The sequence below is a fragment of the Mustela nivalis genome (genome assembly GCF_964662115.1).
Source record: "Mustela nivalis genome assembly, chromosome: 15".
Classification (NCBI taxonomy): domain Eukaryota; kingdom Metazoa; phylum Chordata; class Mammalia; order Carnivora; family Mustelidae; genus Mustela; species Mustela nivalis.
The window spans coordinates 24,313,788-24,340,362 of record NC_139034.1 but is presented as its reverse complement, the minus strand read 5'-3'; the positions used below and the strand labels follow the sequence as shown (position 1 = coordinate 24,340,362).

At 37.1% G+C, this 26,575-nt stretch overlaps 1 protein-coding gene and 1 long non-coding RNA gene across 4 annotated transcripts in view; both read right to left on the bottom strand.

Annotated features, from left to right (window-relative positions):
- COG6 (component of oligomeric golgi complex 6) overlaps window positions 1-9,577 on the bottom strand; it is an 80,332-nt gene extending 70,755 nt beyond the window's left edge. The window contains exons 1-3 of one of the 3 annotated variants that reach the window (XM_082700487.1): window positions 9,311-9,577; window positions 6,371-6,514; window positions 2,099-2,170 (exon numbers count right to left, since the gene is read on the bottom strand). In XM_082700487.1, coding sequence (XP_082556613.1) covers window positions 2,099-2,170; window positions 6,371-6,514; window positions 9,311-9,463 — 369 coding nt within the window. In that variant the 5' untranslated portion in view covers window positions 9,464-9,577. Of the gene's footprint in view, window positions 1-2,098; window positions 2,171-6,370; window positions 6,515-9,150 lie in introns of all 3 variants that reach the window. The other 2 variants (XM_082700489.1, XM_082700488.1) reach the window with 2 other exon arrangements.
- A 1,031-nt stretch (window positions 9,578-10,608) lies between these two features.
- LOC309848608 lies at window positions 10,609-26,539 on the bottom strand. Its single transcript, XR_014303165.1, has 4 exons — window positions 26,241-26,539; window positions 13,236-13,323; window positions 11,712-11,799; window positions 10,609-11,012 (listed from the first exon to the last, which is right to left on the bottom strand). It is a non-coding gene; the product is annotated as an uncharacterized lncRNA (long non-coding RNA).
- Between the last annotated feature and the right edge of the window lie 36 nt (window positions 26,540-26,575).

Below are 26,575 nucleotides of genomic sequence, written 5' to 3'. Positions count from 1 at the left end.
ATACTTGCTTATAATGGCATACAATAAGAATTACGCATATATCCTGACTTTTCATTTATAAATTACAGTAATGATTCAAAAATTAAGTTTAATAACAGCAGTAAAGATCATTATCTTAAAGCAATTTCCAATTTATCTTAAATGTTAAGAATGATTGTTTCTCATTAAATAATAAACATATGCCTCTAAATGTTATTTATCCAAGCAAGTCCACAAAGGGATAAACCACGGTATATAAACAATTATTGACTGCATTTCTATAAGTATTTTGTAATAATAATTTCTAAAATGTTCTAAATCTAAAGTACTTTGAAAAATGAGCTAATTTAATTAGTCCTGTGTATAACATCCTAAAATGAAAAATAATACCTTTTTCTATAAATGAATTTTTAATTCATTTATAATTCATTGATTCATTCATTCATTCATTAATGTTTTTAACATTATTCTAGAGTTGACAGTCTGAGTGGGTACTACCAAGATTCCAAAAACACTATATGCAATAAATCAGTGCCAATGGATGAACAAAACTTACAAAATCACAGATCTAATCCCTACTAATCTGAGATTCAAAACTGAATGTAAACAATAAGTAATATAAAATATTTTTAAATATTCAGTTAAAAAGCTATGAAAGATCTTTTGCAAGTGATGAAAATGTGCATCTTCATTATGGTAGCTGTTTCATGGGTACAGAATTGTCAAAATGCATTGTTTTGTATACATCAAGTGGATGCAGTTTATTGTTGTACATCATTTTTGCCCAATAAAATTGATTAAAAAAAAGAAAGAAGGGCTCATGCCATTATATGGAAAAAATAGGATTGGGGGGATGCAAAAAAAATACAAAGGACAAAAGTAAAGAGGATACTTTGTGATTTAAAATACTTATAATCTGATTTGAAAACAGCATGAAGAATAAAAATACTTTGATCTTTTTACATCTACAAATGGCTATGATAAAAGGATAAAAATACAATTAAAGATAAAAATTTAAAAACAAGAGATACTGTCCCCCAAAAGAAGAACTTGAATAATCCCATAAACCAAATTATAAAAATAATACTACAAAATAAATGCAGAGTATATAATACAGAAAACCTTACACAGTGTAATTTTAGAAAAGGTATAAAAATCATGGAAGCCAGAAAATGAGAAAAGGAAGTAAAGAAAAAAAGGAACAGAACAGTCAAACAAAATTACTAAGTAACAAAAGTAATATTGCAAAACATATAAAATGACAATAATTAGCAAAGATGACTATTTAAATACTATGTAATTCATAAAGACCTAAGGTTGAACAACAGATATGCCAATAGTATCTGATACATTAGTAAGAGTACTCAAATATAGTTAAGAGTAGGAGAGCTAAAATTTTAGAGAAACAAGAAACTGGTTCTAGAGATAGGTCATGGAAGTAGCTTAGGACTGATTTGTGGAATATGCAAAGATTAAGAAATCTTCCTAGAATCACTGTAGCTCACTATAGTTCCAGGAGAATCTTAAAGGTTTAAGTTTGAAATAAATGTGACGATAGTAAACATAATCATGACTGACTCTTAGGAGGAATCCTATTCTTTTCACTACTCCAAAATTACATAAATGAGGATAATTAGGCTAAATCTTAACTCTGCAATCAAACTAGAAGTTTTAAACTGCTTTAATAAACCGATGTAGAATTACAGATATTTTCCTGAGATTATTTCTTTTCTTTTGTGGGGAGGCTGAGCATAAAACACTATTAAGGTTGGTCTGTATTAGGCATAGCTTTAGCCTGGACTTATTCCTAAGACTTTCTACTAAGGCAATCATTTTTGCTGGATTTATGGGATATTATGGGATTGAAAGGTTTATCAAAATTCTATGCAGTTAGCTTTACACTGAGAAGATCAAAATATAAAGGCATATGGAGTTAACTGAACAGTATCAGTAAACCATCACCCCAAAATACTCATTTTTAGTTAAAAAAAACAAGCATCATATTTACATTGGAACTTCCTACAGGACATGATACTTTAGATATCCATACATCTTATAGATCTAGGTCACAATTTTTGAAAGCTTACTTTGAATCAGGAACTATAGTAAAATCCAGTACCTGTAGGCGACTTGTCATGTCTTGACAACAACTGCTCATTGCTTGAACATCTTCATTTATGCTTTCAAGTTCCTGAAAAGGAAAAAAGTAACAGCAAACATTACCTATGTTGTTACAGAAATTCTCTTCTCTTAGCCAAATACTATTTTCATCTCGTGAATTTTTTTTATCAAAGCATGACAAAAGATACTATATTTACAATTGGAAATAATTAAAAAGAATAACATCTAGTGTTAGAAAATACGTAAAGAAATTAGTATAAGCTTTTTAAAGGGGGTGACAATAGGAAATGGCAAATGCCTAATATTAATACCTCTTCATTCAGGTGTACTAACACAGAGATTTATCCTACGGAATTAATCAGATAAGTGTGCAACAATATATGTAAGAAGATGATCAACACAGAGTTGCCCAAAACAAAAGGAAAATGTGAAACATTTTCTATACAATGAACTCTGTGTGTATATTAACAATAACTATATATGTGTGTATATGCATGCACATGTGCATGCGTGTGTGTGTGTGTATACATGGATAGAAAGAGGTCTACATAAGATTTTTTAAAAAGCATTATGAAACTATATATATATATGTATGTGTATACATATAAATACAGAGAAGTACACAGGAAAAGCCAGACAATACTGACAAAAGTTATTTCTGGGTGATAGGATTAATTATAAGCAACTGTTTTGACTTCTGATTTTATCTAACTCTTCTGTAATGAATTATTTGTTAACTTTTAATTAATAAAAATAAGCAAATATGAAAACCCAATAAATTAAAAATCGTGCCTTCTCTACCTTGTGGAACATCATCACATTGTACATCATGCCACAAAGCTGGCAATTTTCTCAGTAACATTCTCTCCCCGTGCACTTCCTCCTCTAGCTTTCTCCAGGTACATGGGAATGTAACTGGTCCTTAAGATCTATCATTTATACCCTTACTGTATGTATCTTACTCATTTCTTTTTTACTACTCTAATAGCTACTACTTCAGTTCACAACAATTAGTATTTCTTATGTGAAGTGATTAAAAAAAAGTTTTCCAACAGGTCTCCCAGGCTCTACACTTTTCATGAAACCATTCTCTAGTCCTTACTGAATCAATGAAAAATATTATATGAGAAAATGATATCACAAAATCACATCTAGCTTCATACTGCACTACTATCTTCTTTTTCCCAATTTAATTTCAATTTGGTGTCATACAATTTGGTGTCACACAACAGAAATATACACAAAGAAGTTTCAGTGGTAGACAATGGACAATCCCTTTCAACACAACACCCAGAACTTCAAATAGAAACATGACAGTCTTATGAAGGGATGGGCCAAACAGAGGGTAAGAGATAAGAAAGCTGACCAGTGAGGCTATAAACAAAATGTGAAGATAAACCAGTTGGAAATCACTTATCAGAATATGAACATAAATCTAAGTTCTAGATGCAAGATTTTATCCCTTCTTTCTATAAAGTACTTTGAATTATAAGTATCATAGCACCCAGTATTTTCAATTATTACTTTCTATACTTTATTACAAATAGCATATACACCAAATCATTAAAGGAAGTGCTAAATTGTTTTCAGGTGAACAGTAAAAAAAAAAAAAAAGCACAATTTCAAAATATCAATTAATATTAGCAATAGCAGAAGCCTGAGTAAACTAATCTCACTACTCCCTTAAATCTCATTGTGAAACCTAATATGAATAGCACTATGATATTATCAGTCAGCTAGGTCAAGAATAACTACTCCTAATACTTTAGCCACCATAATATACCAAATGGACCTCATTTGTCAAATAATAAAAACTGCATCTCTGAATTTATGACTTCAATGCAGAGTTTTGATGACTGTAATTCAATGTTCTGTATGTTACTTTAAAAGCCTCTATTTGAACTTAGGACAAAGTATCTCTCCCTGCTCCCCAAATAAAATTAAAGGCTGGGAAGTACAACTAGTATATGATAAACTTTTTAAAAACTTTTATTATGGAATATTTTCAAAAATATCCTAAAGTTACAAGAATATGAATGCCCACGTACCTATCACCTGGCTTCAACCACTCTTGTTTCATCTATTTCTCTACCCACTTTATACCTCTCCTCCATCCCTTTCTCCCTCCCGCACAAACTGAATTATTTTATATTCATAACATTTTATTATTTCATTCATAAACATCACTATATGCTTCTAAGAAGACTCAAAAAACATAATGCCATTTTCACATCTAAATATTTAACAATAATTTCTTAATATCAAGTAGCTAGTCAGTGTTCCAATCTCCCCAGCTGTTTCAATCTTTAACTAATTACTGCAAGTCAGAAACCAACTAAGGTTCATAAATAGCAACTGGTTGCTATTTCTCCTTTTTTTTTTTTTTTTAATCTATACAGTCTCACTTCTCCCTATTTTTCTTTTCCTTTTCTTACAATTTATTTGTTAAAGAAACAAGCTCAGGGGCACCTGGGTGGCTCAGTGGGTTAAAGCCTTTGACTTCGGCTCAGGTCATGATCCTGGGGTCCTGGGATTGAGCCCCGCATCGGGCTCTCTGCTCAGCAAACAGCCTGTTTCCTCCTCTCTGCCTGCCTCTCTGCCTACTTGTGATCGCTGTCAAATAAATAAGTAAAATCTTTAAAAAAGAAAGAAAGAAAGAAAGAAACCAACCCATTTGTCTCTACAGTTCCCCACATTCTGTATTTGCTGACTGCATATTTGTGGTGTTAACATAGTCCTCTGACCCCAGTAATTCCTATAAACAGGCAGTTAGATCTAGAAGCTTGATTATATCTTGGTTCAGTTTTCTGGCAAGAATTTTTCACAGGTTGTGTTATATACCTTTATTAGGAGTGACAGATACAAGGTTAAACTGCTTTTTGTGAGGTTAGCTGCTAGTGATGACCAATGGCTACATCGATGGTGATCAACTAGGCAATTCTGTCCCCCAATGGGGCATTCGGCAGTGTTTGTAGACATTTTGGGGAGGAATGACTAAAGGAAAAGTGGTACTACTGGCCTTTAGCAGCTGGAAGCCAGGGATGCTGCTCAACAACCCAAACAGCAGAGGGCAGTCCCCACTTGTCTGATCCAAAATGTAACATACTGCCAAGCTGAGAAGTCTTGAGCTAGATCCATAAATTTAACAGTAGTGGCAAAAATCTTCTCATTTTCTGTCACTCTTCCTTCATTTACTAGAATAAAGCTATAAAGAGAAGCCTCCCCTCAACAACCGCAAAAGACAGGATAAAGGCTTGACTCCTTCCTTTTATTTAGCACTTTTCAAAAGAAGCTGGTTCCCTTATATCCATCAAATATAACCAATGAGGGTTCTGTTTGGTTCTTAGATCTGTATGAATTTGTGGTTTTAAACATGTTTAATGAGTTTTGTCCACTGAGTTATTCTTACTGGGCCAACAAAAGCCTCATCAAATTAGCTCTAGAGTTCTTCTGCCACTTTCCCAAAGGTCTCAGGTAGCTTCACTGTTTTCTGATATTGTAAGATTTCCTCCTTTCAGAGGGAAACAGTATTCAGAGACCACAATCTGCATGGGCTCCTGGAGACCCTTTCTATTCTTACGAATACTACCAAACTGTCCTTCCAACCTTCCAGATTTTTAGCCTGTCAATGAAATCTTCCTAAACATTTAAACATCCCCTGTTTGTTAGTCACTGAAACTCTATATACACTTTCATACAACACATACAGAATATGTGATATTAATAAAATTAACAAAATATTGCATAAGTAAAATATAACAACATAATAAATAAAACTCATTTTTACCCTATGGTGAGTAGTCTGCTCACTCAAGTATGATAAAAATATTACTTATGCTGAAAGTAACTGATCTTAATGAATCTGAAAATTTCATAATTTATGGTGCACTAAAGTAACTCAATTCTAATTAATTTTCAATGGAAAAGTAGTTATCCAAAGGAAGTTTATTCAGTAAGAAAAAATTTCTACTGGAAAACATTTAAAGAATTGTTTTTTCTTATTGTTAAAAAAAACAAAACAAAAATTTCTAAGAGAATACCCTAGAAAAAAATGTTTGAACGTTCTAAGAAGCAGCATTAGTGAAGGTCACAGATTCAGAAATCCCACTAACTGAAGGATCTGGATGCTTCTGGCATAAGTAGTTACATTTTCTATTTGAACATGATATGTGAACAGCAAACATATCAACCTAATTCATAAAAATACTTAGAACAGAGTTAGGCATACAGTAAGTCCTCAATAAATGTTAAAGGAAAAGAATTTACGTACTTCCTTCACCTCCTTGAAAATGCTGACAAATTCTTCATTGATGGCTAAACTTCTGCGTTCAATATCTCCACGTAAATTTCTTCGAGTCCGCAAACTGTTTTCAACAAAAAAGGTTGAAAGTGCCTTGAGAGCTTCCAACATCTCCTACACAATTGATGATAACAGACAATTACTGGGACCGATTTTCACATGTTTTCCTAATCTTAAGTCAAATTTTAATGAAATCATTTTCAAATGTTTCCATTAAATAATCAAAAAATACCAGGCCACCTTCACGTTACTGAATATTAAACTTATTTCCAAAATACTAGAAGCTACTTACTTGTACATTGCAGCATGTATACAAGACCACTCACTGCAGAATAGTTTGGAATTGTAAAGATTAGAAATACCCTTAATGTCCACCTAAAGCGGATTGGTTAAAGAAATTATGACATAACGATTTTAACAAAGATGAAAATTCTTTATGTACTTACATAATACAAACTTCAAGACACAGCAAGTGAAATAGCAACGTATAGAAACAGTTATAATACCAACTGTTAAAAAAGAAATAGGACTATCTATATACATACATACTTACTGGTGAATGTATAAACTATCTCTGGAAGGATATATATAAGAAGTACATAACACCTGTAGCCTCCAGGCTAGGAACTGAGTAACTGGGAGCAGAACTGAGAGGAAGGCCTCTCTGAGGTGACTTCTGAAATGAGGCCTAAGTAATAGGAAAGGCATCCATGGGGATAAAGCCGTTCACAGGCAAAAAAAAAAAAAAAAAGCCTTTGAGTACAAAAATCTGAAAGCAGCAGAAACGCCTTATGACTGAAGCTGTGGGACACCACTAAAGGCTTTAGGGAAAGGAGTAATGTAATGTGTTCTATAAGTTCAAAAGTTTATTCTAACTTCGTGAGGAAAGCAGATGGGGGGGGGGGGCAAGAAAGGAAGAAAATAGGAAGAAACTAAAATAATCCAAGCAAAGATTTGATAGTGACTTAGAACAAGCAGCAGTGCAGATGAAAAGGAGATATTCCAAAACTATTTTTTTCAAGGTAAAGCCTATAGAATTTGTTAACGAATTCAATGCACGAAGTGAAAAGAAAATCACAAGAATCAAAAATTATGTATATATTTTTTGCTTGTCTGGGTAAGTGATGTTCTTTCCTAACAGGAGAATGTAGAACCAGTTTGGAGAAAAACCAAGAGTCTGGCTATGTTAAGTTTTTATGATGTTGATCAGGTATTGACATTGGAAGTGTCATATAAGGAATGGACTAGATGCTTCTGGAGCTCAGTAGAGATGTCAAGAACAGGGTTATAAATCTGAGAATCATCAGCCTTTTTGTTATTTAAAACATGAAAGTGAGAGAGTTTTCCTACAGAGAAAATATGCATTAGAGGAGGGAAGGAAGAAGACCAAGCCCAGGATATCTAACTCCAAATACAAAATTTCTACACCTGAACTAACATATCTTCTAAAAGCCTTACTCTTCTGTTTCAGTTAAAATGTTATTTTGCGATATTGGCTGGATTGACAAAAATACTAAAGCTATTTAAATTCAATTTAATATTTAAGAAAACACTACAAAGATTTATGTACCAAAAAAAAAAAAAAAAAAAAAAAAAAAGAAAGAAAGAAAAAAAGAAAGAAACCAAAAAATGAAGCCATTTCTTTTGACTATAACCTTGAAATGTCCTAGGCCTGGCTCAAAGAAGTAATCCCTAAAGGATGAATGAAAAATCACATAGACAGGTGCAAATTACAGCTCCAGCAGTTATCAGTTATATGATTTAGCCTTGCTACACTCTCTCGATACCTTACTTTTCTCTTGGGTAAAAAGGAGATAATGTTACCTATACCACAGCTGAGATAATAAATAAGTGAGATAATAAATGTCAGTATTAGTCATATTAAACAATAAGCTGTATGATAAAATTAACATTTAATAAGAAATGGTAAGTGTAGGGCACTGTGCTGAGCACTTCCGATTCTCTTGTTGAATCCTCACAACCCTGAAGTAAAAGTTACCAGCAGTATTCTCAACTTAGAAGTGATGAAAAATAAGCTTAGAGAAATTAAGGGGCTTACTCAAATCATATTTCAGTTTGATGTTATATCTGATAAGTGGTGGCCCCTGAGCCGCGTCTTACACACAAATTCTTACTGACAGCTTATTTTCAGTTACCTACAAACCTATCTGTAAACTTCTCTCACTTCTGCTTATATTTTTTCTTTACGGCATGACCAATTTACCCCAAGACTCAATGATACAGAAGAGATAACCAGCATACAGCGACAACAGACGCTGGAAGGATGCGTTTCGGGAGGTACTTGGGTGAGGATGTGGACGGCTTTATCTGGTGAAGAAATAACAGCAGGAGCCCACAGGTCACAGGCGGAGCTTAGCTAACAGCAACAAAAACTAGTGGCACCCAGTATCTCATCTGAGCCCCGAGCAAGCAGTTCTTTCCCGCTGCACATGATTGCAGTTGTTCTCACCCGTCAGTGGAAATGCTCAATTATGCCTCCCCCGGTTCTCCATCTCCTCCTAACCCCGATTCACGTTGCCCAGTCTTGTAATGTACTCTTGCATGGTTTCTAATCCTGCCCCGGGCTGTCCTCTCCCCCTGTTCGGACCCACGAACACCTCCCCGGTAGGAGACTCCACCGTTTGCCTCCCGGAGCCAGAGCCTTCTAGGAACAGGTTTTCCCAATAGCGGGTGACACCCAAGACACCTCTTCGCTTTTCCAGGGGCTCCTCGGCCTCCCCCTTCTTAACCGTCCCACTTCGGATCCCGCAGGTTTGCAGTTCCCCCCACGGAGGGAAGCAGAGACGGAAGGACAGAGGGATGAGGGAGTGGGTGCCAAACAGACACCGCCCCCGGCCAGGCTCAGCCCGCGGGCAGCGCGGGACCCCAGGCCCGGCCAGTTCCGGTTACCTTGTCGTTGTCCAGCCGCGTCTCCAGGATTTTGTTCAACTTCCGCGACAGAGGGTTGCTGGTCTGCGCCGGGACCCCGCTTGCTTCATTGCTGAGGCCGTTGGCAGCCCCGGACGTGGGTACCGCCACTACTTCCCCGCTGCCCTCGGCCATAGTGTCGCAGGCCCCGCCCCCAGCTCCGTGGCGGCCCCCTCAGCCTTAGGCTGGGACCCACGCCACCTGCGCGAATACTGCGCATGTGCGCAGCCTGCCGCACATGCGCCCCGGGTCCCGGAAGGCTCTGCCCGGACAGCCCAGCTCAGCCAGGTCGCTGGGAGGGGCGGAGAACTAAAAAAGTTAGGGGTAAGTGGGTGGATCCTTCTGGTGGGAAGGGGAGACTGGTGGGAGATTTCGCGAAATGGTCTGAAATTTTAAATCATATTTAAAACTTGGGGATTAAGATTTAAGGGATTAAAAGGATTTCAGAATCCCGAATCTATCAAAGTCTAACCTTAGCATGAGTAACATACACTGACACCTGTTCCTGGCAAATACATTCAGTAAAAGTTAATTCTACAGTAATTAAATTCACTTTACCTGAATTCTTTTTTTTTTCTTCAAATATTTATTGAAGCATATTACATGCTAGGTACTTAGGTGGGGATTGGGGGATCTACAATATACGTCTGGGACAAAGGAGTTAAATGTTAAAAGACTGTGATGAGCAGTCTGAAGGTGCTTAAATGCAGTGAAAGAGAGTAGTGGAGGGAGGGTCCTCCTTTACCCAGGAAAGTCAGGTAAGGAGTTGACATTTAAACTGAGATTTGAGGGAAAATCTGAAACATGGGGGTGAAATTATTCTGAGGTAGGAGAAAGTGTAAATGCAAAGGTCCAAAAAGACAAGAAGAAACTTGGGCTTTTCCAAGAATTGGCCAAAGCCAGTGTAGCTGTAGAGTAACGGAGGACGAAGTGAATAGTAAAATGAAAAATGAAATCTCAGGAGAGTCTAGATAACAAATATCATGATTTTTTAAATTTCTCACTTTTAAAAATCTGGATCAGAGTAAAATTTCCAAACTTTTTGTTTAGTATTTTTCTGAAACACTAACCATTTAGCTTTTGTCCTTAACTCGCCTTTTGCCATATTGTATATATAGATATAGATATAGATCTGACAAAATCACTTATCCCAATTCTGGCAAGTAAAGAAGAAATGGCTCAAATAGCAAAAAAGAAAACATGCAAAAGACCCTATGAATTCAGTAAATATATAGGTCCCGATGAAGGAAACTTTAAAGTGCTACTGGGGGAAAATAAAGAAGAGGGAGGGAGCTAGAGAAAGAGAAACTGGAAACAATCAGTGTCCATCAGTAAAGTACTGAACAAATAAATTATGGTCCGTTCACTCAGTACAGTGCTATGCAATTTATCTGCTGTGAAGGAGATTTAAATGCTAATGTGGAAAGAATTCCAAATTACAGTATGTGAAAAAAACGGGGTACATTATAGTGCATATAGTGTGGTCCCTTATAGATACATGTAAATTAAAGCTTTTTCATTTTTTCAGGATTGCATTCCTATGGAAGGGAGGTTTTCACTTTTTATTTGTACCTTTCCAAATAGATTGACAATTTCTAATCTCACCCATCTGCTGCTGAATCTATTAACAGATTATCAAAGTAGGGCAATTATGGCCTCCTCTTCTTTGCTCACTTGTTTTTCTCTGAATTTGCAGTTGTAGAAACAAGAAACAAAATTATTTGAAAATTAGAATAATATGTGGTAATATGAAGATGAAAATTATTGTACAATTTAAACATTTAAATCCATTTGTATGGGGAACCTGGGTGGCTCAGTGAGTTAAAGCCTCTGCCTTTGGCTCAGGTCATGATCTTAGGGTCCTGGGATCGAGCCCTGCATCGGCTCTCTGCTCAGTGGGGAGCCTGCTTCCCCCTCTCTCTCTGCCTGCCTCTCTGCCTGGTTGTGATCTCTGTCTGATAAAAAATAAAATGTTAAAAATAAATAAATAAATAAATCCATTTGTATGTTTTTAATGTTTCCTTAATTATCATATGTTTTATAAGGCTAACTATAAATTATAAGTTAAGTGCTTAAAATCAATGTTTTTCAAAAGTTAAAGTAAATATTAGGGTGAACCTCATCAGAAACCTATGTTATATATGTATATATGTGTGTGTATATATAAATATATAATTAAAGGTTTTCTTTTCATGAAAATGTAAAAGATAATTTCATATACTGAGCTCCTTAATATACTACAGTACTAAAATAATGAAAAGACAGGCTCTGATTTAAATATTCTAATTTCTTGGGAAAATAAATACATACATGGGGAAGAGTGAAGCATTCTTATGTACCTACAGAGGAACCATGATGTAGAGTAAAACATGGAGATTCTTACCTTCCAAGTAATGGTTGAAAGGAGGGCCTCCCCAAAATCCCCCTCTTCTCCTTTGGATTGTTATTTAAGCTTTCTTGCTCCTTGGCTTCTGAAATAAGTGGAAATAACAGTGGTCACTGTGGTTTCATCAAAATATAGTATGATTTATTAAGCCATGTCTTGTGAGTCATAAAACAGAATTTTCAACCCTCTCTATTTGTACTGCATTAATAGCAATAGCTCCCATTCCTTAACATTCAAATTTATTGATATTCAGGCTCAATGCTAGATCTTTTTAATATGCTCTTCTTATCCTGATAACTACCCATAAGCATAAGGATCATTACCATGTTATCATGTAACTAGTAATTGATGGATTGTGATTGATGAGTAATCCAAGACTAAGATAACCTTTCTAAGGATATATGGCTAACTTTAGATCACATCGCTAGCTCCAGCTATATTGGCAGTTAGTTATCAAATTCTACTAATGCATCCTCTGTTTTGGTTTCGAGTTGTATATATTTCCCACTTGGAATGTAGGCAAAAACTTTTGTAGCTAAACATTCAAATGTGTTCTTTGCTGGTATTGGCTTGATATGGTTCTTTAATGCCTCTACACTGACACTAGCATTATTTTTCTAAAACAGATTGGGTCTGTCACTATTTGCTTTAAAAACCATGTTGGTAATTATTGAAGAAGAGAACTGTTTAGTATGATACACACAGGCCTTCATAATCACATCTTACAGTGTCACTCTGGTCTTTTTCTAGTCATTTGCCTATGATTGCCACATGCTAGTGTTTTCTGGGTGACAAACACATCACAAACTATACCTTGGCTCATACAACCCACTCTTCCAGGAGTGTCTCTTCCTGTGAAGCTGGTAAAATCCTCTTTGTTCTTCCAGCTCCACTCAAATAAATTCTTCTGTTGTACCCTCACAAAGCTCCCCACTTCTCTTTGGGCAGAACTAGTTCATTCCTTAAGCAGATTCCATAGAATTTAATATACAACGTCTATTATAACTTGTTATATGATTATTTTAAAAATGATTTATATATGTGTTGTTCTCCCACTAGACATCTCGGTACGTGGATGATGGGGACTGTGTCACTCATTTTTGGCTCGCTCGTTTCTGCCACGAGGCCTTGGACTTACTGGCTTACTTACTGAAGGATATACTGAATGAAAAGTATTGAAATGAAGATTTATGGCTTTATGAGTTAGAGCTCTTAATTGCAATTCATAGGAGCCAACTGTGGATTACTTAAAGAGGAATTTATTTAACGAAAGGATACTGGATAAGTCTCAGAATTGATAGGCAGGATAAGGAACCACGCTCAGAACAAAAGGAGATGGGCCACATGTAACACTTGCCAAAATCACTCCACACAGCAGCTCATCATGGACCCCGTCATCATTACTGCTGGATGCTGGGGTTCACAGGTCACCACACCCACACTCCTGACCCAACACGTAAGGTTCCTCCACGGCACAACTGCCAGTGCCATCTCTGAAGACCATGTTGCTTAAAACTTTACCATTCCTGAAGAATTATCCACTATCTCTGCTTTCTGTGCAGCTTTCTCTTGTTTCAGAGTCTAGGACAGGTGCTTCTCATTGGCAGAGCTGAGGGAACAGATTTGTGCCCATTGTCAGGGGAACTGAGAAAGTTATTCACCAATAGAAAGAATATTCACAGACTGTGTCACCCCCTGTTGCACACATACACACCTACATATGTGGCAAATGTGCACCCAGTTGATCCCTTTAGGTGGATAATATTAACACACACTCTTCTTCCCATACTTATCCTTAAAAAATATTTTTGCCTAATTTAATGCAATTGATTTACCCCCTAACCAAATCTCACTTACTTCATCCCCTAAGGAACAACCTAAAATTGAATCTTTTTTTCTTTTTAGCTCAAAGTCAAATTTCTCTCTGGCTTTGTTATGGTCTTTCCCCAATATCATGTAACTTCTGGATTAAACTGTAAATTAACCACAAAGACCCATCTTTTAAAAAGTGTTATTCAAAGAATATGACATAATAGAAAACAGGGTTAAATGTCAGTTTTTACTTCTGCAACTGTCACAAACCTGTACCAGCATATATGATTTCTATTCTTTCCATGATCCTTTGTCTTCGACCAACACATCCCCTGACCAAAGTTCTTTATCCATTGAGGGACCAAAAGTGCTTCTGAAAAAAGCAGGACATCTGATGGATCTGGCTTTATTAAGTTACTGTACTTTCCTTATAATTTTGCCCCAGGACATGGGGTCCTAAGAAGTACTCAGAGAATTCTTGAAGTTCAGTCCCTATTTCTTTCTAGCTGTATTATATAGCCAAACCCAACCTCCCCTGTATGGTCAGGATTGGTTACTCTGCACAACCATATGGTTGTTCACCCAGTGCCCCTGGAATTCCCATCATCCACTTCAACTAGGACAACTCTTACTACCCCTGATATGTGTAAGATCTCTTGGGCCCTGACACTTTGAATCACAAGATCTAAGCTCTTCAATAATGTGCCTCTATTCTCATACTTTCAGAAGCCAATAGATGTTCAAGCAACACAGAATCACAGAATCCCAGAGTCAGTATCAGCAGCAGTGCCAGGCTTGGAGACAAAGAATAATATTTTTTGCGAGTGGGTAATAAATGTAATACGAGATGCCATTCCTACCTACTTCCTTTATCCTTCATCATCTATTCTGGGTATGGGAGAAACAGGACAAATACTGACCTCCAGGTTAGAGGAAAGCATGTACCCTAAACTTACAAGATGTTGTCTTCTGGCTGTTGTGGTAATAAATCATTAATAGCTTTTACCACTATTTTGTAGTTGCTTCTTTACAATGGAATATATCATAAGACTAATGAATTTCATAGGTATTACATTATTTCTTTCACTACAACGCAATTTCCTAGGTGAGAAACAATGTTGCATATGAAATCATGGTGGTAAATAAAGCATTAGGTAAGTCAATGGATGGTAGAAAAAGGAGGCAAATTGTAGTTCAGTAGAACAAAATATTTCTCCCTACATGAGGGAAGGAATCTAATTACACAAAGATGGCTAGTTCTTCTAGGGTATGTTAATATCCCAGATACTCAGATTTGGTTGCAGCTGGCAAATTTGGGCACTCAGCAAAAGTGATGTGCAGGTGAAAGGAAATTCACATTGTTGCAACTGCTATTGTCACCATTTTTCTTTGTTCATGGGCCCAAGTGAACAAACATGTGGGTGGTTAGAAAGGAGGATGACTGACATCCATAGAGTTGGCCATTTTGTTCACCTGATCATGAAGAACTTCCTTTGCAGCGGAGGACACATGGTCCTCCAAAACCTTGCCATTAATAGGCATATTATTCCAGAGTGACCACAGGTGATGATTAACTTAGTCATTGCTTACCATAGGCTCCCCAAATTCCATCCCTTAATATTAGCCAGTTTTTTTTTCTAGAATTAATTACACCAGGTAGAAAATACTAGATTTCCCCATCTTTTCCTTAAGGATTAGTTACTATTGGACGAATCAAAGAATCCTCATGAAAACTGGAGAATCAAGCTCAGAAAATAGGCCGAAACAGAGGGGAGCCATGTAGCCAGACGTATGGTTGAAATTACTCCAAGACCAATTCATTGAAATTGTCACTAGCCCCCAATCTGCACCCTAGATTCTTTGGTTGATTCCATACATCTCGCCTACCACTGGCCACTGGCCACTGGCCACATTGGCTCTGCTGCCATTAGAAACAGCTGTGCCACCTCTGGGAAGAATTTTCCACAGTGCCAGTACCTTTGTATCCTGGGATTGTGTTTCTATGTTTGTGTGTCTGATTAGTTAAACCTAAAGCATGTGCCCATGCTCTAGTTTATGGAAAAGCTAAGAAATCAAGTATGAGAGGTTTAGTTTTCATTTTTAGTTAAATCAGTTTCTCTGTGGAAGTCCTACTCCTAACATGTTCTGTCATTGCTGCATATTTTTCTTAGGGACTTTGAAGTAATAATCACATATTTCCTACACATCTTTAATAAGGACTTCCTGGTCCCTTTTTCATATCTCTTAATTATTTTTTAAGATTTTATTTATTTATTTGAGACAGAGAGGATGAGAGAGAAAGAGAGAGAGAAGATACGAATGGCGGATGATGGGGGTGGTGCAGAGGAAGAGGGAGACACAGACACCCCGCTGAGCAGGGAGCCCAATTCACTGCTCAATCCCAGGACCCTGAGATCATGACCTGAGTTGAAGGCAGACATTTAACCAACTTAGTCACCCAGGCACCCATTCATACCTCTTATTATTTGACCTTATTGCTCAGTCCTCAATTTTTAGGCATTGAGTCTTCTCACATTGAAATATATCCTGATTTCTCTATCCTCTTTGATGCACCATGAATTTTGAAAGCTGCCTCAAGTTTCTCATTTTCTGTTTTATTCAAGCATATGTCCTTTAGTACTTGTTATCCTTCAGTTTGTCCTTAAAATTCTCCGGACCTTAGCGATCATGGGTGTAATAATCTCACACCTTGGTAGCAATACAGTGATTTAAGACCTTCTTCAAATGAAATTGACAGGACGGATAACAGTGTGGCTGATCTAAGGCATGGGTCAGGACTCCTGCCCTTTCTCCTTAGCCCCTTAGAAGGGGCTAAGTACAGCCCCTTCTTCATCAGTACAGCATCCTCTAGGCTGCCTGGGTCACTTGGAGTTTGGGGTTGCAAAATAACTGATGGGGTAACTTATTGGGAGGATCTGAAGTCACAAAGGACTGAAGGGAAGGCTGGAGACTCAACTGGCAACCAGTAGCAATAGATCTCAGTGTTTGGAACCACTTCTTGTTTAGGGAGCTCCTGCTAGTTCTGGTGTGTGTGTGTGTGTGTGTGTTCATTTTTTTTTTTGTTGTTTTTAATTTGCCTTTGCTCAACATTAAAAGTCCTGAAGCAAGTCCACTTTGTCCACATGCCCATCCACTGGTCAGAACATCATGATTTACGATCCCAACCCAATACCACACAACACCAGAAAGGCAATTCTGGCCAACCGAACAGCAATAAATCTGTGGTCTGGGCAACAGATAAGGAAGCAATCTATATAAGAAAGGTGCAAAATCAACTAGGTAGTAAAGATATTAGTTATAACCATAGCACAGGTGAGAGGTGGGCACTGTCCTGAAGATTTCATTAACTTTGAGCTGACAATAGAGGTTAATTGCAACTGGGTAGTGTAAGGCTTATAATTAGTAAGATTTGTGTCAGAGTCTGGTAAAAATAAAATGGCTTCAAATGGCCAGATGAAACCATTTGTGAGAAAATGCGAGGATTTGAAAAGCCTCTTTTCTATATGAACAGGTTGGGTATATTAACAGGCAGCTTAGGTAGTTATCCTGGAAATTACCAGTAGGTTCCAGGTCCCTGTCCAGAATCTCTGATCATCACCTGAAGTTTTTTGAGTAAAGAGATGATAAAAGACTTAGTAACACCAGAAAGATGTAAAAATAACCAGAGAAAAAAGAATGATAAAATCAAATCCTTGGAATCAGTATATCTATAACAAATTTAGAACATTAAGGGGAAATCCAGGTGACCACAGCTGCAGAAAATAAATAAAAAAGAAAATGGAAAATTTGAGCAGTATATAATCATCTGAAAAATGTGTGTTGCCTTCTTTTTAAATCTATTAAATCTGGCATATTAAACTTATAATTTTAATTTAAAAGGTTTTTTATGATTTTTAAATTTAATAGGTATAATATTTGATAAATTTTTACCAGTTTAAATAAATCTGAATCATCAAATCTTTATTATTAGATTTCTAAGAATTATTTAAGTACTTAAGAAAATGTTGTGTATTAGATTTATAATTCCACTTATCTGTTTAAAGTACTTTAGAAAACCAGATATATTAAATATTTGAAGTTGAAAAGTTTCAGATAATTAAAGCAATCACATTTACAAAGACCTTAAATTATTTAGGAGAACATACAATTTACATGACTTTAATGTGAAATGTTTAACATAATATATGACTTAAATTTGTAAGCTGTACTTAAGAGCTTGGGGAAATTTAATATCTTACATTAAAAAATGAACTGAAAGGGGTGCCTGGGTGGCTCAGTGGGTTAAAGCCTCTGCCTTCAGCTCTGGTCATGATTCCAGGGTCCTGGGATGGAACCCCACATCGGGCTCTCTGCTCAGCGGGGAGCCTCTCTGCCTACTTGTGATCTGTCAAATAAATAAATAAAATCTTAAAAAAAAAATGAACTGAGTACTAATTAGCAACCACTAGGTTTATAAGTGGATTTACTTTATAAGCTGTATCTACAATTACAAAATTTTTTTGTGTTGACTATTAATGAAAATGAATGCAGATGTGAGAATTTCTTTCTGCATACAAAAGCTATCCATACACATTTAAGCAAAAAAAAAAAAAAAAGAAAGAAAGAAAGATAGAAAGATGGAAAGAAAAGAAAAAAACCCTCAATTATCAAAAGATGATTCTCCAAAACAATTGATGGAAGGGGGAATGGTGCTTGATGGCCCACAAGTTACAGAAGTCTGCCACACTGCCCCTGACACCGAAATGGGACCTCCATGGAGCCCATTCGAAAACCGCTAGTGAGGTGGTAGGTGCTTGGTCTGGGCGTCAGAAAACCCAATCTGAGTCTCACCTTGCCGCGGCAAGACATCGGGCAGCCCACCTTTTGCCTGCAAGTCTTAGTCTCACCTGCAAACTTTGGCAGCACCACCCGACTGAACAAGTAGGGGGGATCTGAGGACATAAAATATGTGCAGGGTATCGCACATCATCCGTGAAGTGACACTTACTCGCCACGTTTATTCTGAGCGATCTCACACCACCATCGGCGGAACTAAACAATAATCTTTCCATTTTGCCCATCTCACGCAACGGTTTCACATTTTCAGGCAGAGCATGTATAGTTTCGCATATCTCCTATCCTCTTTCAGCCTCAAGTTTCATCTGGCACATATGTAAATGCACGCTTTAATAGTACGTCGCAAGCATCCATGTACTTTCTGGAGCTCTGGTTGTGCCCTCTTTCCCTATATGGATGCCGTGCGTTCTCCAGAAACAAGCTTCTAATTGTGTTTGTCTGTTCCCGTGGGCCTCATCTGCAGGGGTGCCTGCTAGCCTCCCTCATTTAACACTGACCACATTTAATAACTGGATGGTAATGTCTCCAATTTCAATAGCCGCAGTTAAAATTTTCATCGTTCACCTTCTATGCTGCAGCTTTAGGATAGAAACCATATCTTTTTCCTTCATTTTAGGTTTTCATTCTGCATAGACCTGATAGCCTTCCACTTTTCATTGATTGCTATTGATTTTCTTTTCAGAATAGATGAGCCCATGACCTCTTAGCAGAATTAAGCAGTCCACCTGTCACAGGGAATCTGATTTCTGTTGAACTCCTGCTTGAGTGTCTCACATACCTGCACCATGCCTTGGCCACTCTGTCCCCTCTGCCTAGCTACCAGCACGTAGTCATTCTTTTATTCTTCTCCAGAGCCTCATCTTCCAAAAATTTTCCCAGCCAGGCCAGGTGGCCCTTCCCTGTGCTTGCAAACCCCTGTACAGATGGTTCTGTAATTGCATGTCTCCCATTATATATCATTATCGATACATTTTTATTATTCCCACTAATCTGTGAGCTCCCTGAGGCTAAACAATCTCGTTTATCTTTGGATACTTGACTCTTTATGCAGTTTCTGAAATATAGTGGGAGTTGATTAAGTGTTTTTGGAGGAAATTAAAAATTAATATGAATAAATGGATAGATGGATTTATTTAAATAAACTGTGACCCAAATTGGAGAAAATCTATTGTCTTCTAAACCAGACTGAAAGCATAGCATTTCTATTTTTGTCGGAAGGTCCTCATCCTGCATTCAGTTATCTGAAGGAGAAACTTACGGCTACCTTTGGTTTTCCTCTGTGACTCCTCTCCCTTTCTCTAGTAACAAATCACTTACTGGAATCCTGCAGATCTTACTTCCACAGTACCTGTGGCCTTTAGCTTCTCCTTCCAGTTTCCACTGCTTTCTCCTTTATTCAAGCCCTGAATTATCTCAACAAATTTATCAGTCACCTCCCTTCTTTCTCCTTGACAGTTCATTATCGAATCGTCTCTTTTTTTAGTACATCGGTACCATTTTTTCTCCTACAGTTCTTGATATTTCTCAATGTACTGATGTATCACTTCCTGGATCAAAACCTCTAATGAATCCCTCATCCAAAATGTAGAGTGGTGGTTTCTCAAAATTTAAAAAACTACCACCTCCCTCTCAGGTATAACATTTTGAGAATGTGCTTTGTGCATACACGCATGTATTTATAAGTGTATATTGAAGTTATGACTGTTCAAAAATATTAGATATGTTCTTAGACATAAAAATGTAAAAAGTCGAGTTAAGAGATAATAAAAAATATTTGAATAATTACTTTATTAATGTTTTAGAGAACATTCTAGCTCTCTAAATTTTTATCATTAATATTATATATGATTATTTAGATAGCATATAATGTATCATTTATGCTTAACTGTTTTGTATGAGTAGATTTTATGTATTTATTCATATTTATGGCATATACATTTTATGTACATTTTTTCATATTTATGGCATATACATGACTCATTATTTCTGAAATTTTGGCTAATACTTCATGGTACAGTAACAGAGGTTGCTGTTCCTGTTCCAAGTTCATTTTAGTTAAATACCTACTTTAAGGGCTACCCTGGCAAAAAGAAAAAAATAATGCCTCAAGATTTCACAAAGGCATCATGTATCTCATACCATTTGTGGGAGGGTTCATTGTAAATAAAATCAGATCTATATTCATATGTCAAGTATAGTTTTTTGGAACAGTCATTTCTTGTGGGATCTGTGTTTTATAACGTGGCTGCTGAACACCTTGCCCTTAGTGTAAAAGAAACACTGCTTTTTATTTATCTGTGATTGTGTCATTAGTCTTGTCTTCAATCTGTAGGTTCTTGGAAGGAATTCTTTAAAATTGTGTGCCATTTTGTGAGCACACATTTAGTTAAAATTAGATACCATAATCTATAAATCCACCTGGGACCCCAAATCTGCAAACTCCCTGAAGGGCAGATAGCGTATGTCTCAGTGAGCAACTCACCCAAAACTAGCAAACTGCTTAGCATTCTGGGACACTCACTCTTCCCAAGAGAGTAAATTTTAGTAATGCTTTTTTTTTTTTTTCAGTTTTTAAGATTAAAAATGAAAACTCGCTGGAATTTCGATGTCTCTTCACACCCTAGTGCATTCCCAGGTACCTCACAGAGCTGACGCTCCACCTTGGAGAACGCTGGTGTAGAAGATCAAGTCCATACGGCTATTTCTGGCTCCCAGGTACTCTGTGATTGGATCCCAAGCCTTTTATTTCACTCACATCTTTATTTTATGCTGCATCCCAGGTTTCTACTCCTTATTTCTAAACATACCCAATATTTTTGTCCTCACGATGCACACGCCCTCCCTTCTGCCTCGAATGTTCTCCCCACTTGACCTCAGTATCTCTACCTATCAGGCTTCTTCTCCGTGCAACCTCTTTCCATTTGGGTATAGTTCTTTTTTAACCTCATCTGCACATAAGTTCGTAGAACTTGAAGATTCTCTTTGGCACATGAATTAGAAATAAATATGCGCATGTACTATTTCTTCTATGAGCAGGTGATAAACACCTTAAGTGAAGGCACTGGGTGTTTCTGTTCCTAAGAATTATTCTACAAATTTCTTGGCACTTAGTATACATGCTTTAGGAGGCATTGTGATACCAGAGAACAATGTGAAACTGGAAATCACACAGAACTGACTCACAGAAGAATTGGCATTTCTGTGAAAAATTTGGAAATAAAATTTCCTTCCATCATTTAGCGCTGCCCAATAAGAGAATGGTTATACATAAATTCATTCTCACTGGGAGTGGTAAAGCAGGAGCCAGCTGACAATCCCTCGGGGAGATGCAGAAGAGACTTCCCATTTGGTGGAACATCAAATTGAAGTTCCTTTTCGTGGCCTGACTCTATGATTTGGAGGAGAAAGAGATACCAAATCTCTAAAGGCCATTTCCAAGGAACATGCTGTGCTGTTTTGAAGTCATCTGGCATATCTCAGTTACGTTGATCATTTCCATTCTTATTTATTGACTAACATTTATAGAAGATACTGTTTTAAAAACAAAAAGGGATGTCAGATTTTGATAGGTAGGTTTGGCCCTATGACTTATTAACTAGTTTTTCATATTAACCAGTTCAGTAATTGATTACATACAAGCTGATTTTAGAGGACTGGCTGCCTTGTTGATAACAAGAATTATTAAGTTGATTAATTCAGTGTGATGTCATCTAGCCATGGTCTGTTGACACAGACAATGAAGGCAATTTAGGTAATGGAAGTTACATCATTTTTTTGCAGGGCTGACTTTGTCATCTTCCACACTAAGTTTTGACTATGTAGCAATCAGAAGAACTAGTTGCGAATATGGTTTTAAGACTAAGACTGTTACTAACCTACCAGGATAAAAGTCTAAAATACACACACACACACACACACACACACCCCTATGGTGCTTGAAATACATCAGAGTCTTTTCCTAGAGATAATGTAGCAGTGTACTTTTTAATTAAAGCTGAGGCTGGGGCACCTGGGTGGCTCAGTCAGTTAAGCATCTGCCTTAGGCTCAGGTCATGATCCCAGGGTCCTGAGATTGAATTCCATGTCACATCAGGCTCCTTGCTCAGCAGGGAGCCTGCTTCTTCCTCTGCTTGCCGCTCCCTTGCCTGTGCTCTCTCTCTCTCTCTCTCTGAATCTGACAAATAAATAAATAGTCTTTAAAAAAAGAAAATTGGAAAATATTTGCTAATAACTAACATACTATAAAAAATACATTACATGTTATTCCTGAGATATGATGGATTTTGAATATGCTAAGACCAAAAATCAAACACAGATGGTCAAGAGCAATTTTTTTCATGATCATAGATTTATGGCCCAGTTAATCAATATTTGAATTACATGTGTGTAGCTCCGTTGTTAAACCGTTTCCCTACAAACTGCAAATTAATATTAATGAGAAATCCGATAGCATTCAGCAGCAGCATTCTGTCATTGTGCTAGAGTAATCATCGATTTTAATTTTAAATATTAATGCAATGCAATTTTTTTGTCAGCTTAAAACATTAAATGCACAGAAACAGCAAGACCTAAATCAGGTGAGATTCTAGTTTGGGAGATTTGATAGCAAAGCTGTCAACAGCACCTGGTTAGCAGAATTTGAATTGTGCTCTCCAGCAATTGACATATGATTATGAATGATTACATCCCTCGTATTGAATAGCTGACCCCTGGGGTTATTCAGTTGGCAGTTTACAGCCCTTCTGTTTAAAGAGCTGCCTGGTGGCAGGGCTGGAGTGCTTCCTTCTCAACAAGAAATTTGATTATGAGACTAAGGAACGAAGCGACCCAAAGAGCTGGTGCTTGGTACCTGGAGAGAGAAGTGCACAGCAAAGACGGGAGGAGTGACTACACGTAAACAGCGACCTTTGTGAAGTCCCAGCATCATAGTGAGAGAGGCCTGATAAAATATGGACCCCATAATATTGAGCCCAGCCATATTCCTTGTGTCTGAAAGAGGAAAAACAGTGTGTTCTAATAATCTCAGGTAAGAGAAAACAGATATCTCTTTCATCAGGATGAGATGATTCCAAATCCTGAATAACAAATTATAGAACAGGGGCTCCTGGGTGGCTCAGTGTGTTAAAGCCTCTGCCTTTGGCTCAGGTCATGATCTCAGGGTCCTGGGATAGAGCCCCGCGTCGGGCTTTCGGCTTGGTGGGGAGTCTGCTTCCTTCTCTCTCTCTGCCTGCCTCTCTGCCTACTTGTGATCTGTCTTTGCCAAAGAAATAAATAAAATATTAAAAAAAAAAAACAAATTATAGAACAAAAAGCAAACAGATCCTGTCACCCCAGGCAGGGGCCCCAAGCCTGACCCATCTCTCTTTGGGACCTCAGCCCTAGAAAACATTATTGGATGGTTGGTGATACACAAAGAGAAATCCCGTTTCTCCTGTGTAACTCTAGGCTGGCTCTTCAGAGTCCTGTTTCTAAAGTCCATCTCCTTTCTATTTTTTAGGATAAAGTATAGGCAATATCATTATTCCTGTTACTAACAATGAAAAGCTTATAAATCCCTAGCCTCTGATAGGAAATTGATGTCAAGACAAAAACTAACTCATGAAGTATATGTCTATATATTTTCCATACTTGACACAGATTTATGATGGAATTTTAAACTGAGAATATCTCTTAAACTTACTGAATTGATGTTCATCTCCATTTAACTTTCCGAAGCAACCTAAACATTTTGTAAACTCCCATGAAGTTAATATTAGCCTTTTAAATTTTTAAATTTTTATTTATTTTTATTAACATATAATGTATTATTAGCCCCAGGGGTACAGGTCGGTGAATCACCAGGTTTATACACTTCACACCACTCACCACAGCACATGAGTTTGTTCTAATTCCACATGTTAATTAGCCCTTATTTCTAAAGAAATACATATCAATTCACAGGATAATTTTCTTGAAAAATAGAAACTAACCTTATTTTTGAAATTATATCTTTCAAAAGGTATGAGATAATTTAAATTAAATATTACGAAAGAACGTCTTGGTAGCTACCTGTAACTCCTTAGCAATAACATTAATGATTTAATAAGGAAGCTCTTCCCCACCAGAGAGAGGAGAACAAAATACAGATATTGGACAGAAAAATTAATGCATATTATTGAGCCTAATCGTTCCATTTGTTAGCAGTAGGAGGCAAACGGTATACTTTGATAAAGACTTGTGTTTAATTGAAAGAAAGTACTTTTTCCCAATTCCTCATATTATATTTAAATTGTGATGAGAAATAAACCTACCCACACTATTTCTACCTTTAAAATGCTATAATGGGGGGGGCGCCTGGGTGGCTCAGTGGGTTAAAGCCTCTGCCTTCTGCTCAGGTCATGATCTCAGAGTCCTGGGATCGAGCTCCAAATCAGGCTCTCCGCTCAGCGAGGATCCTGCTTCCTCCTCCTCTCTTTGCCTACTTGTGATCTCTGTCTGTCAAATAAATAAATAAATCTTAACAAAAAATAAAATGCTATAATGGTTGGGTGCATTTATATATTTTGAACTTTGGTCTACTATATGGAGCTTTGATTATTCAGTGAGTGAATGGTTCATTAAATGTTTTTTGGGAAGAGATAGAGTAGAAATATTAAATATAAGTTATAAATTATTAAAATATTAATGGGAACATACTTTATATATTATATATATATTTTTGTTTGCCATACATAAATGATTATATATATACATTATGTATTTATAAATGATAATATAAGCAGGGGGAAAAATAGCAGGTTGTTTGAGAAGTGGGAGAGATCGTGTGGGGAAAGGGGGAATGCATAGAAAAAAAAAGTCTTCATTAAAAATAAACACCAGGGGCGCCTGGGTCCGGCTCAGTGGTTAGGCCGCTGCCTTCGGCTCAGGTCATGATCTCAGGGTCCTGGGATCGAGTCCCGCATCGGGCTCTCTGCTCAGCAGGGAGCCTGCTTCCTCCTCTCTCTCTCTCTCTGCCTGCCTCTCTGCCTACTTGTGATTTCTCTCTGTCAAATAAATAAATAAAATCTTTAAAAAAAAATAATAAACACCAGTGTATCTTCTTATTTCTGTAAAACTATGAATGTGTCAGTGGACAAATTAGAGATAAAAGTTCCAGCTATAGCTATCAACTTACAGAAAATCCCATGACAAACTACCAAATAAAAATCAGATTTTAAAGTTGATAGAGTGTGTCACATAACAGTAAACACAAATAATGAAACAAAATAGAGAAGCCAGAGATATGTATGTATAAATGCCCGTTTAAATAGGAGAAAATAGGAAAGGGTGCCTACTGTTCTATTAAAAATGGATCCCCCTGGAGACTAGGAAGATGGGAAAGTTATTAGTGTTTCCTATAAACATCGGTGTATTATTTTACTTATACACCATATATATATCTCACGTTTTTTTCACCTGTAAATCTTCTGCTAAAATACAACCGAGGAAATGGCTCATGTCTTAAGTATTCATCCCAACGAATTGTGACAAAGTGGATGCAACCACATAACCACCACCCAGATTGGGGGAAAAAAAATAAATAAAAATTGGTATCTCAGAAGCCTTCCTCGTGCTCCTACCAGGCACTACCACCAGGAGCGCTCTCTCTTTCATCCTTCCTCTATCTATGTCTGGTTCTGTCTGCTTTTCAATTTTATATAAATGAAACAGTACACTATATATATGGTCTGTATGTGGAAAGTGGTCATTTCACCTTATGTTTGTAAGATTCAGTAAGATTTTATTTTTTATTAAGATTTATGTACCAGGAGTTCATTCCTTTTCATTCAGGCAGGAATAAAGGAATAATTCACTTTGATTCCATACTGTGATACTCACTTTGATTCACTGACTTCTCTAGTGATGGACACTGAAGTGGCTTACAATCTTGAGGTGTCGGAGGCAGGCCCCTGGCCAGGGCGGCCTCCGCCATTAAAAGATGGCGCCTGGCTAGTTGCCAGGTTAGGATTGCCTCCTGAGACTAAGCAGAACGCCCAAAGAGGAAGTAAACAGCATTGGTTGCTAGCGAAGTTGTTCATTTAGGTGCACAGCCTGATTCGCTCCCTCCTGTACCCTGCTCGCTGATTGGTCATGTAAGCGTATATAAGTGTGTAGACTTGCGGAAATAAAGAGAGAGAAGATGCATCCGAACCAGGGTTCTTATCGTCCTTGCG